The sequence below is a fragment of the Myotis davidii genome, unplaced genomic scaffold (genome assembly GCF_000327345.1).
Source record: "Myotis davidii unplaced genomic scaffold, ASM32734v1 scaffold687, whole genome shotgun sequence".
NCBI classification, from domain to species: domain Eukaryota; kingdom Metazoa; phylum Chordata; class Mammalia; order Chiroptera; family Vespertilionidae; genus Myotis; species Myotis davidii.
In genome coordinates, this window is record NW_006298971.1 from 736457 (window position 1) to 748974 (window position 12518).

General features: G+C 48.4%; 1 protein-coding gene across 1 annotated transcript; it reads left to right on the top strand.

Moving 5' to 3' along the window:
• Nucleotides 1–4882: 4882 nt before the first annotated feature.
• Nucleotides 4883–8796, top strand: ODF3L1 (outer dense fiber of sperm tails 3-like 1). The gene is made up of 4 exons (XM_006774582.2): nucleotides 4883–5211; nucleotides 6034–6144; nucleotides 7248–7361; nucleotides 8150–8796. Exons 1-4 carry the CDS (start codon nucleotides 5091–5093, stop codon nucleotides 8629–8631), a joined length of 828 nt encoding a protein of 275 aa, XP_006774645.1. The 5' UTR covers nucleotides 4883–5090; the 3' UTR covers nucleotides 8632–8796.
• The last annotated feature ends 3722 nt before the right edge of the window (nucleotides 8797–12518 follow it).

Below are 12518 nucleotides of genomic sequence, written 5' to 3' on the forward strand. Positions count from 1 at the left end.
TGGAGCTCAGAGCCTGAGCCGCCCTCCCGATTGAAAAAGACAATCATGTCCTCAGCCGCCAGCCCTCTCCGCATGCACCTCCTCACCTTTGTATTTTACTTCCGCACCGCACCTCCTCTGAGTCTCAGTATGCTTTTCTCTTTCCTTCTAGTTGTAGAATTTCCACTCAGCCAGCCTTCCTGTGGTTCTGGATGATGTCCGTTCCATCTTTTAGTTGTATTTTTGAAGTGGTTGTGTGAGGCAGCAATCTCCGGTGTTTACCTATGCTGTCATCTTGGTTTCTCCTCTACTTGTGACATCTTGACTGCCACATCTTGACTTGGAGCCAGAACTATCTAGTTAAGCCACTCTTAAATTCCTGACCTACAGAAACAGCCTTAGATTTTTTTTCTTTAAAAAAAAAATTTTATTGATTTTTTTACAGAGAGGAAGAGAGAGGCATAGTCAGAAACATCGATGTGACTCCCCAAGTCACATCGATGAGAGAGAAACATCGATCAGCCGTCTCCTGTACACTCCCTACTGGGGATGTGCCCGCAACCAAGGTACATGCCCTTGCCCGGAGTTGAACCTGGGACCCTTGAGTCCGCAGGCCGATGCTCTATCCACTGAGCCAAACCGGCTAGGGCCAGCCTTAGATTTTGAAGACAGTTTTGTTATGCAGCAAAAGGTAGCTGATACAAACCTGTACAACTGTAAATGGTAGTCCAGTGAGCCAGATTGGAAATGTGTCTGGGACTCACAGAGTAGAACTCTGCTTCTTTGAGGAGGAGTGATGTTTCCTTGATCAATCAATGAATAGAGTCATTCATTCATTCAACAATATTTCTCAAGCACTAGAGAAATGTTAGGTACTATGCTGGGGGCTGGGGACCCAAGAGTAAATGACAGAAACCCTGCCTTTGGGAGCTCACAGACTCCCCAAGTCACTTGGTGATTGTTGGATATGGGGAGTAGGGACAAGTGAGATGTATAGGACAAACTCAATTTTCTAGTGTTGGCACTTGGATGGATGGTGATACCATTCATTGAGATAAATGGGTGGCAGGGGCATCCCATGGGAAAAGCTTTGGGATGTTGATTTAGAGATGCTTGTGAGAAAACTAAGTGATGCTGTGCAGGCTGTCAGATATGTGGGCCTAAAGCCCCTAAAATAGTCTGGGCCAGAAGCATATATCTGGGAATTGTTGGGGTACAGTTAATGGGGCTTAAGCAACAAGAGAAGATAAGACTACTCAGACAAGAAGAGTGTAGTGGCAAATGACAGGAAGCCCCAGGACTGAACTCTGACACACCAACATTTTTTTTTCTCCCCACATCTTTTTTTTTTTTTTTGGACATAATTTCAGACTTCCAGAAAAGAAGCAAGAACATTATAAATATTTCTCACATACCCTTCATCTAGATTTCCCAGAGGTTAATATTTACCACATTTTCAATTCTTTTCTATGTACATGCATATATTTTCCTGAACTATTAGTATTTGAGAGTAAGTTGCAGACATACTGCTGCTCCTTTATCTTTAAATACTTCAGTGTGTATTTTCTAAGAACAAGGACCGTCTTTTTCACAATCAGAGTATAGCAAACAAAATCAGGAAGTTAACATTGGTACAATACCTTTAACTAGCCACAGACGTTTTTTCTAGTTTTGCCAATGTTCCCAATAACATCCTTGATAGCAGAGTGTTAATGTAAAAAACATTCAAGCCTGTAAAGAATTTTTGTGAGTTTATTTGAGCCAAACTGTTGACAATTGCTGGGAAGCAATATCTCAATGGATTGGGATAGTGCTCTGGAGAATGGCGGGTTTTCCTCTCTTTTTATACATTGCAATCAAATGAAGAGATGTAGGTGGGTTACCTGAAGTCCATTGGTGATAGACTAGAGAGGGGGTGGTGGTGGTGGTAGTGGTGGTGGGGTGGTGGTGGGGTCTAGGCTCAGTTAAGGTAAAGATTGACCTTGTTAGTGAAGATACCAGCCTCGTACATAACTATCCACCGTAACTGCTTTTAGTTAAAGTTTAATTTCAGACCATCCTTTGTGGTTACTATAGGTCTCTGAGTTTGCAAGACCGCCATGCAGGCCTTCCCTGAGCTTGTCAGGTTAGCATGTGATCCCTTTTGTCCACAAAAGGAAAATTCTGGCTCCTATGTTGCACTTAGTTGCTATATCTCTGGAGTTTTTATTAATCTGGAAAAGTTCTTCAGTGTTTCTTTGTCTTTCATGACATTTCAGAAATGTTATTTTGTAAAGTGAATCTTGATTTGACTTTATCTGGTTTCTTCATAATTAGGTTCAGGTTATGTATCTTTGGTGGGGACAGCCCAGAAGAGATGCTGTGTCCTCAGTGCACCCTTTCTGGAGGCACACAACACCTCTCTGTCTCATTGTGGATGATGTTAACTTATGTTACTTGGTTGATGTGCTACCTGCCAGGATTCTCTCTATAAAGCTACTGTTTCCCTTTGTAATTAATAAGCATGTGCCAACATTGAAAGGTTGGTTGAGGAAGAAGAGCCAGGAAGAAAGCTTATGAAGGCACATGGGGACATGGAAGGAAGTCCAGAAATCTTAGAACCAGGAGGAGGTGCTACAAGTAGGGGAGAATGGTTAGTCAGTTTGGTCCAGTACTGCTGAGAGGTTAATTGGGTAAGGGTGAAAGTGTCCATTGGTTGCAACTTCCACATTTAGATCATAGTTGAAGTCTGAAGCCAGCCTGTGGAGAGTCGAAGCATGAAAGGGAGGTGTGGACAGACAACAGGGAAATGCTGTGGACTGGAGGGATCTAGGTAGTGATGAAGTGTGCAGGGCCAGGGACATGGTCTGTGATAGATGGATATGTAGAGTGAGCTAAGAAGTGGTCCGATGAGGGGTTAAAGCGGAGAGAGGAGCCATGGAGAGCAAATGTTCTTGAGGAGGCAGAGGAGATGAGAGAGTCTTAGAGGGTCCTTCCCAGCCCCAGAAGGAAGTGAGAGCAGGTGATGGTGGAAGCAGGTGGTTCTGATGGTGTGGCAGGGAGAGGCCTCCCTTTTCTTAGCTGAGGAGGAGGTGGAACAGGGGCTGGAGGGAGGACCAGGCATGAAGAGGGGATGAACCATGCTTGAAATGATCTCTGGAAAGGGAGACAGCAAGCTGACCAGAGTGGAGATGGGGTGGATGACATAAAGGAAAATCCAGTGTTCAGGAGCCATGAGCTTTCAGCTCACTTTTGACAGGGAGTAGACACTGCCTGGTGGGTACTGAGGAGACAAGGAACCCTTACCTTGGGCTCGAAGGGACAGGTGTATCGGAGACAGAACAGAAGCTTTGGAGAGGACGTCTGTCTCCAGGGGTTAGCCAGTCTCTGTGAAAGCTGGAAGGAAGGGAGCTTCTGCATTCAAAGCAGAAGCAGGGTTGTAGAACGGCTCAGTTTTTCCAAGAGAGCTGTGCACAAGGATGACAGCCAGGAGCAATGCAGGTGGTAGTGGGTTGGGGGAGTGGAAGGAAGGCTCCCTGGGTTGAAATACCAGGAAACTTCTCCCCCGTCCTCCCTCCCCACCAATACCAAGAAGGTGGAGCTCTTGGCCCCACATCTGGCCCCTATTGGCATGAGGCCATCAGGGCTCTAGCCCAGTAAGCTCACAGCTTCCTCTAGGAAAAGCTGACGAGCATGGGGTGTGGAAGCAGCACTGCCCATGGCCCCAGACGAACTGAAGTAGGGCCAATCCCCGCTTTGCCAAGCCTCACCTCTCCAGAAATCAGAGGCTTGGCTACTCCATAGGTGATGTGAGGGCATGGGCAGCTCTGCTGCTGTTGGGGTGGGACTTTGCCATCTGTTCTGAGCCTTCTGGTCCGACAAGGGGCTTTTGGAATGCCAGCATGTATGGCTGATCCACTCCCCATCTTTATTGTGCCTGCTGGTGGGAATAAGTGCTCAGCATATTTTGGTTTCCATTAGATCAGAGGCTGTGATCCAAAGAGAGCCCTGGGTTTTGTCGTGGTTCTGTTTCCGCTACTGATGTGAGGAGAAAATTTGGGCAAGTCCTTCTCTTTTTTGGGTCTCAGTTTCCTTATCTATGTACTGGTGTTGTGACAGAAACCCTCTCTAAAGCCAGTTGTCATCTGTTCCCAGAATAGAAACCCCTCTTACCTGGTTCCCACCAAATCCAATCTGAGCTATGAACTGGTTGGTATAAGCAGGCCCTGAGCCCCCCAAAACTTGGGATTTTAGGGGTGAAGAGATCTCCAGCATTTCCTCTGCCCAGGGGCTCATACATCAATCATATGTTTTCTCTCACACTCCCCTCCACCCAGGGGTGCTCCTGACCACAGGCACAGGAAGTGGCTTCTTAAGGCCTCAGAACTACCCCTCCATCCTCCTTTATTTGTTTCTCATTCCCTGCCTGAAATGCCAGCAGGCAGGCAAGTATTCCTTGAGCTAGACATAGATTTCTATAGATACTGGCCTTGGGATAAAATCTGGAAAGCTATTGAACCTTAGTGTGAAGTAATTGGCTTTATCCTTTCCCAAGGAAACAGACTTTGATAGAAGGGAGGGATAGGTAGGAGGGGCAGGAGGTAAAGGGTCACCCTAAAGGGCTATGCAGGCTTCAGGAACCCTTGACCCATGACCTACCCATTCTTTCTATTCCTTTTCCCACCCCTAGGGCACCCACCAGGAGTGAAGATCTGGCTCTGTCACTCCACTTCACTGTTTTCCTTCCCTGACCCAGTGTCCTGGGGACCCTTCAGGCAATATAGCCTGGTTGGGTGGAATTCTCAGGGTTCTACAACTGAGCTGCTAGCATAGAATTTCTATGCCACAGTTCAGGCACCATGGCAACTGACAGAAATAAACACCATGCTTCACAATCTATGTTCTGCAGTGATGTCATCTCCAGGTCCTGTCTCCTGAGCCCTGTGGCTTGCTGCACCCTAGACTATCTCAGCTGCTCAAGCTGGAGTACTGTCTTCCTTCTCAGCCCCCACAACACCTCTGGAGTGGGGAAGAGTGGATTCAGGAGTTTGGGCAGGGGAACCTGGAATAAGCCCCACACCAGCTCAGCTCCTTGCCTGCTGCTTAGATGCTATTGGAGCTTGGTTCCAGCCATGAAACTGCCCAAAGGGTCCAGGAACTCTGTGTTCTATGGGCAGCACCCAGAGAAGAAGGTGCAGGTTCCCTCATGGAAAGAGGTGAAGCAGACCCCTGTGATCATGGCGATGATCAAAGGTGAGAGCAGAACGCCCCCTGACCCCACCCTGAGCTTGGACCCATTTCTCTCTCTGCTGGGCTGCTGAAGGTGTCCCAGCCTTCCTGCCTTGTCTCCTGCAGACTCTCTTTGAAGTCCACAGAAGATGTGTGCCTCCAAGCTGAACCTTGCAGGCAGTGATTAACTGCTGGGAATTTTCAGGGGGGAGGAAAGGAAGGGAGGATGTGGCATGGAGTGAAGCCACCTTTAAAAAAAGGCTACGGATTTATTGGAGCCTTTAACCCAGCTTTAGCTCCCTCCCCTTCCCTTGAGCCTTAATCTCAAATGAAAGCAGAAACATTAATTTTTACTACATTGTTAATGACTGATTATTGCTGTTTGGGAGGTGGTTTAGTGCATGGTTAAATGTTTGAGCTCAGTTGGCTGATTGTCTCAGAATTTTCACATTACCAGCTTTTGTGACTTTGGGCAAATTGATATTTTTAAACCTCAGTTTTCTCATCTGTAAAATGGGAGAAATAATAGTATCTACATTACAGAGTTGTTGGGAGGCTTAACTGAAATAATTCATATAAAATGCTTAGTATATTACTTGGCACAGAATAAGTTCTCAATTAATTGTAACCATTACCTTTTTTATTATGCAGTGCCTATCCAAGGGAAATTACATTTATCTGGGAACACTGCCTTTCGTGCAAGGAAGCAGCTAGATGGTCGGATTTGTGGTAGTGTGACATCAGTGGGAGCAAAGACCCTGAAGTTCTCATGGGGCACTGTACTTGGGGCTTCCTGCCTCTGATCTTGTGGGCCCAGAGTGAGCATTGCTCTGTCTGTTCTCATAGGTCCGGGGTCTGCCAAGTACTTGCGGCCATCCTGCACAGGCTACCTAGGCCATGACAGCTCCATGTTCCAGGAGCCAGCCTGCACTCTGCACACTCAGCACTCAGAGAAGCGTGAGTGTTCCCCACACCTTGGGTGTAGGGTTATTGTTAGATGTTTGGGGGTGGTAATGAGAGAAAGGAGCCATTATCTGTAGCCACAGGTCCCTGGGAATGCAGGCCTGCCCTGAACTGGACACCAAGGTTATCTGTTAGGTCCAGATGGATGTCAGCGGGGATGCCCAAGTGACCCACACCTCTGAAGGCAACTCTGTGGGCATCTCCCAACTGGACCTCCCGAGGGAGCTTTAGAGGGATGCTGTCACTGTCCAGCTGGCAGAGCAGGGTCTCCTTTCTGTCTGGTCGTTGGCTGGAACCCTTCAGTTCTGGCTATTATGGATTCACTTGCCATAGCAGCTTGGCAGGAATAGCTGGAGATTGGGGGAAAGTGGTGGGAATGGTGGCCCCCAAGGCTTTCCAGGTGGCTTGGAACCCCCTGTAAGGGTAGGAGCATTGGATCACAAAAGAGCTGGAACTGCTGGCCAAGGCCAGCAAGAAGAGAGCTTGGGCAGGAGTATGTATTTGGGAGTCTGAGATCTAGGGTGCCTGCCAGACCCCTTCCTGGGTGACATATTCACCTCAGCAGGGTACCCCCATAACTGAGGCTGGGCCCCTTTTTATTATTGACAATATTACCTGTATTCCCCATCCCCCCATCCTTTGCTTCCCTGCACCCAGTCCCCATCCCTCCCCAGGCCTTCACCACACTATTGGCTGTGTCCATGGGCTCTGCATATATGTTCTTTGGTTAATCTCTTCCCTTTCCTCCTCCCCTCTGAGGCCTCTCAAGTCTGTCCCATGCATCCATGCCTATGGACCTATTTTATTCATCAGTTTATTTATTTTGAGCGCCTTTTTAAAACTAACAATAGCCACTGTGCCTATTATGACCCCTTGGCACCATCACTGACTAGTGGACTAAGCTGCTATGCAGCTGTCTCTCTGGACAAGTTCTTGAGAATGTTAAAAGCCCCATTTTACAGATGAGGAAATCAAAGTTCCCAAAACACCCAAGAACCTGAGGAATTGAGAAGGAACCCTTCACTCCTTTCTTGGGGAGGAGGGTCTCACCTGGGGACAGACTCTGTGACTGACTGAGCTCTGTGGCTGCCTTGCAGGGATAATGGACATATGCAACCCTGGGCCTTGCTATTTCCTGAATCCCAAAATAACTCGGGTTGGACTGTCCAGCTGCCCGCAGATCCCCATGGCGGAACGCATCTCTAACCTGTGTAAGATGGGGTGGGGAGTGGGGTTGGGAGGTTGAAGAATGGAGGTCTACCCTTAGGACCTGAGCGGGGTCAAAGGATCAATGCTCTCCTCTCCAGGTGTATCTGTGGATGCTGGCATCTCCCTGCAATGTCACATCAAGACACTGATGTCACCATGTCTGTGTCATAGTACTTATGTGGTGAAGCCAATGTTATGCATGTGTCGGGTGATTGTTATGATACAAGGGGCCTCATATAGGGGCAGCAATATCGCTATGCTAACGAGCTCATGGACTGTAGTGATTTCAGGATGTTTTCTTGGTGTTGCCATTGGGACAATGTCAGAATGCTGACAGCCCAAGGTGACATACTGATAACACTTGTGTTTTTTTTCTTTTTGTTAATCATCACCTGAGAATATTTTTTTCTCCATTGATTTTTAGAGAAATTCGAAGGCAGGGGGAGAGACACAGAGAGAGAAACATCGATATGAGAGAGACACATTGTTGGTTGCCTCCCGCACACACCCTGACTAGGGCTGGGGATCAAGCCTGTAACTGAATATGTACCCTTGATCAGAATCGAACCTGAAACCCTTCAATCAATGCTCTAACCACTGAGCACTGACTAGGGCATGGTTTTTATATTATGACAATAGTGTCACATTCTTATGTCAGGATGGCCTAAGTCCCTCACCTGCCCATAGATCCTGTAGGGTTGGAAGTCTCCCTGTCCAAAGCTAAGGTGGCTCTAGTGAAGTCACATTAGGCTAATCAAGGCCTCAGTTCCCCACCTTCGCCCACTTTCAGGCCTGAGCTCCACCCCAGCCTCCTGCCACTACTGCTTGGAGAAGGCCCACCCTTCTGGAGAACGCAGGGCTCCGCAGTACACTTTCGGCTACCGGTGCCCATACAGAGTAATGGACCCCAACCCGGCCCCCAACCACTACCAGCTGCCACTCTTCCTGGGGCCCAACATCCCCATCAACCGAGCTGCTCCTTGCTATAGTTTGGCCTCCACAGACAACAACTGGTTCTACAAGAAGAATGTGGCAGGAGGTCCTGGGCCAGCCATGCACACCCGCCCTGAGCCATCTGTCTACCAGAACCGCAGCCCCATCTACAGCATGGCCAAGCGCTTTGCCTGCCCAATGGACCATACACCTCAGCCTGGACCGGGTTCCCATGATGTCCAGCTGGTTACAGTACACAAGCCCCGCACACCTGCTTTCACCATGGGTGTCAAACACTCACCCTACCTGTGCCCGTTGGTCATTGACATTCACAACTGAGGGCCCTCCTCGTGTACTCACTCACTCCTCCCCACAGAAGATATTTTCTATATCAAAATGAGCAACTTACCAAGGTTTTGAGTAGCAGAGCTGGTGCCTGCTGTGTTTAGCACACAGAAAGTATTAGATAAATATTTTTATTTTTTTATTTCTTCATTTTGTAAATGTTCATGACTGCTTCCTTTGGGCCCTGCCCTGGATGAGGGGTGGGGATACTGGGAGGCATTACAGGTCAATGTCTTGGAGAAGATCTGTTCTGGCTCACCAGGGGAGGCCACATGTTCTCAAGAAGTCTTGGGCAGAGGTTCCAGAGAGCTGAGTTCTAGTTCTAACTTTGCCACTAACGTGCTGTGTGGTCTTGTGCAGCTCCCGCCCATCTCTGGGCCTTGGGATTGCATTTTGTGCAGTGAGGGTGGGGGAAGACGTGGAGGATGATCCAGTTTCCTCTAGGTCCAGAACTGTGTGACTCTGAATCCTAACAGTGCTCAGTACCTTTGAGGGGAGAAGGGAAAATGGGTGGGGATAGAGGATGGAGGGGTCACTCTGGTTGGGAAAGGGGGAGAGGTGAGTTTTCATGGGGGAAGGACTCAGGAGAACAAGCAGAGACAGTATGTAGAAGGAAGGGTATTCCTGGTGGTGGTAAAGATAAGAGCAAAGGCAAGTAGATGGGACCAAAGGGAGTTGGGGAGGCTCAGAGGGCCCAAGCCCAGGCTGCAGGAGGCTGGCTGGTAATGGGACCAGATGGTAGTCAGCTTGGAGTGGACTCAGGCTTTGCCCACTGGGCAGTAGATAAGATGTAGTATTTTCAGAATTCTTTGGGCAGAGAGAGAAAGTTAGCAGGATGGGCATAACCTGAAAGCTGCAGTCAGCCTAGGGAGGAGGCAAAGGGGCTGAGCAGGCTGCTAAGAGGAGGGTCTGCATGTCACATGCTGTCTTTGGAGTCACTTGTATGACCCCAGTCTCAAAAGCTTAGCCTAGCAGTGCTGGTGAGAGGAGGAGCCGCACACCAGCCAGGAGGGGGCGGCGTTGCTTCGCTCCTGAGTCCAGGCCTTGCTCACTGCCCCTGCTGGTTCTGACTTGGCTTTTGGCAGCCAGGTGCCAGCTCTGGAGAGGCTGGGGTCTCTGGGGCTGGTATTTGTCCTTCCTTAATTCTTGGTATCTGGATCCCCCATTCTGACTTGCTCCTTTCCCTGGACACAGGAGGTATGAGGGGGACTTCTATCCCTGCTCTGCAGCTTGGGGCCAATGATAGGAGTGAGGGTGGATTATGGAGGGAGAGGGGCTGGGGGAAGAGGAGAGGAGGCAAAATATCTCCCAGACCCCATGGCTCAGGGAGAGGCACATTCTTCTGCATCCATTGCCCCAAGAGCTGAGAGGCAAGAGAAAGGACCACTCAATATTCTGATGTGTCTTCTGGCTCATCCTTATGAATCTGAGAAATATTCAGGTTTTAATTGAAAATGAAAATTGGCTCTAGCTGTTTTGGCTCAGTGGATAGAGCGTTGGCCTACAGACTGAAGGGTCCCAGGTTTGATTCCAGTCAAGGGCACATGTCCAGGTTTCGGGTTTGATCCCCAGTAGGGGGCATGAAAGAGGCAGCCGATCAATGATTCTCATCATTGATGTTTCTATCTCTCTCTCCCTCTCCTTTCCTCTCTGAAATCAATAAAAATATATTAAAAAAAGAAAATGAAAATTCAATTGAACAACTTTGGCGGCCAGAAAGGAGCAGAGAATATCTTTGGAGTATTAAAAGTACACACACAGGGGGGCGGGAAAGGGGTTAAGAGATCAACCGAAGGACTTGTATGCATGCATATAAGCATAACCAATGGACATCAGACACTGGGGGTAGGGGAGCCTGGAGTAATGTCAAGGGGAGAAAAAAAAAAAAAGGAGACATATGTAATACTCTTTGTAATACTTTAAGAGATAAAAAAAAAAAAAAGGACACACACACACACACACACACCTGAGTATTTTTAAAAGGGGATTGTCAAAAAACCCACAGGTCATACCTGACTCAGCCTGAGGTCCTGCCTCCCAAGGCCTGGGGTATTGTGCCTGGGCTGCGCAGGCTGGATAGGGAACGAGTTAGCTTGGGAACCGATCGGATCTGCAGCAGGTTAGAAAGATGTCATTTTGCCAACAATACCATTGATTACAAAGGCTATAAAAATTAGTGATACTTGGGCTAAAGTGTTGGGTAGGAGAGGGGGCTGGCAAGTGGCAGCAGCTGATGCTCTTCTTTGTTGCCAGTCAGAGGAGATATAGGGCAACCTTTGAATAAGGATTTTCTGATTTAGTGCTCACCCCTCCCAAGGCCTGACAGTGGAAGAATGAGGAAACTGAGGTGCAGAGACAGGGAAATAACTTTGGCCATATAACAAATTAATGGCCTGTCAGTAAATAAATTTCCAGGTTCAGTGTGTGAGCAGGGTAGGGGCTTAACACGTGAGGAGGTTGAGGACTACCATGTGAGCAGGGTCAGGGTTCAGTCTGTGACTAGAGTCATGGCTCAGTGAGACCCATGACTTATATTAGGAATAAATCCTAGTTTTTGCCTTCATGGCTCAGTCTGGGACTGACCTCAGCCTGACCCCTATCTGGGTAGCAACTGGCAGTTAGCCCTAGAGCTAGAACTAACCTTTGTGGGTTTTGTGGTCCCGTGGGAAGTAGAGAAGGAAGCTAGAGGGTTCAGAATGCATATTCAGGGGATGATGTTTGGATGAGAGATGGTCCTGCCACGAAGGGGACGTGGCCTCCAGGGAAGATGGATGGGGCCTGCCTGTGCCTCAGCCTGCAAAATGACAGGGCCATTTAATTTGGGATTAAACTTTTGACAAAGTAGTCCCCATCTCTTGGTCTTGCCTCCCTCTTGCATTTTAGGTCAAGGCCAAGAGGTGGGGATTGGTTTGTGAAAAGTTTGACCCCAAGGTTGGTAACCTGCAGAAAGTCAGGTGGGTATGGCATCCCAGGCCTGGTAGAGTGTTGACCCCATCTTTTTAAATTTTTATATTTTATTGATTTTGTTTTAGAGAGAGAGGAACGGAGAGGGAGAGGGAGAGGGATAAAAACATCCATGATGAGAGAGAATCATCGACCGGCTGCCTCCTGCATGTCCCCAACTGGGCATGGAGCCCATAACCTAGGCATGTTTGATTCTGATGGGACTCAAACTGGTGATCTTTTGGTGCATGGTAAGACCCTCAACTAACTGAGCCACACTGGCCAAGGTCCTACCTCCTTTAAACACCTCAGGAGGGTCCAGCTTGACCTGGCAGGAAGTCTGGTCTTGTAGGACTTATACCTTAGGCCTGGAGCCTGGCACACCATCATACAGACTAGATTATTTCTTCATTTAGGAAACATTAGCCAAGCTGCCCTATGCCAGGCTCTGGGTGTGCCTGGGTGTACCAAAGGCTGGTAAAGGCCTTCAGGAGCTCAGATGCTAGCTTGCTGGGAGGATGAGAAGCAGTCCCTCCAAACCTAAGCATACATTGGAGGATGGATGAGGCTCAAGGTATGGCAGGGTCCCACCAGTCTTCTTCTCTTTTCAGGGGACTTACTCCATGGGTCACCCCTACTGTGGCTGGGTGGTAAAGCTACAGTCATGTGATCCTCCTGTATGCTGGCTGCAAGGCTAGTCTCTGTGACTATTGTTGCTGGAGAGAGACTGAGGGCAGTTGTCACAGGAGCTTGGGGGAATGGTGGCCCTGGGCTGGGAGCAAAAGCTGATATCTGCCTTTAGGGAAACACCATCACATCACAGTCAGGCACACAGGTAGGGTTTGCGCAAAAACACATGTCCCTTACTCACATATACACAGAGATAAGACTCCTTACTACACATGCTTACTTGTGTATGCATACACATGCACAGCCCC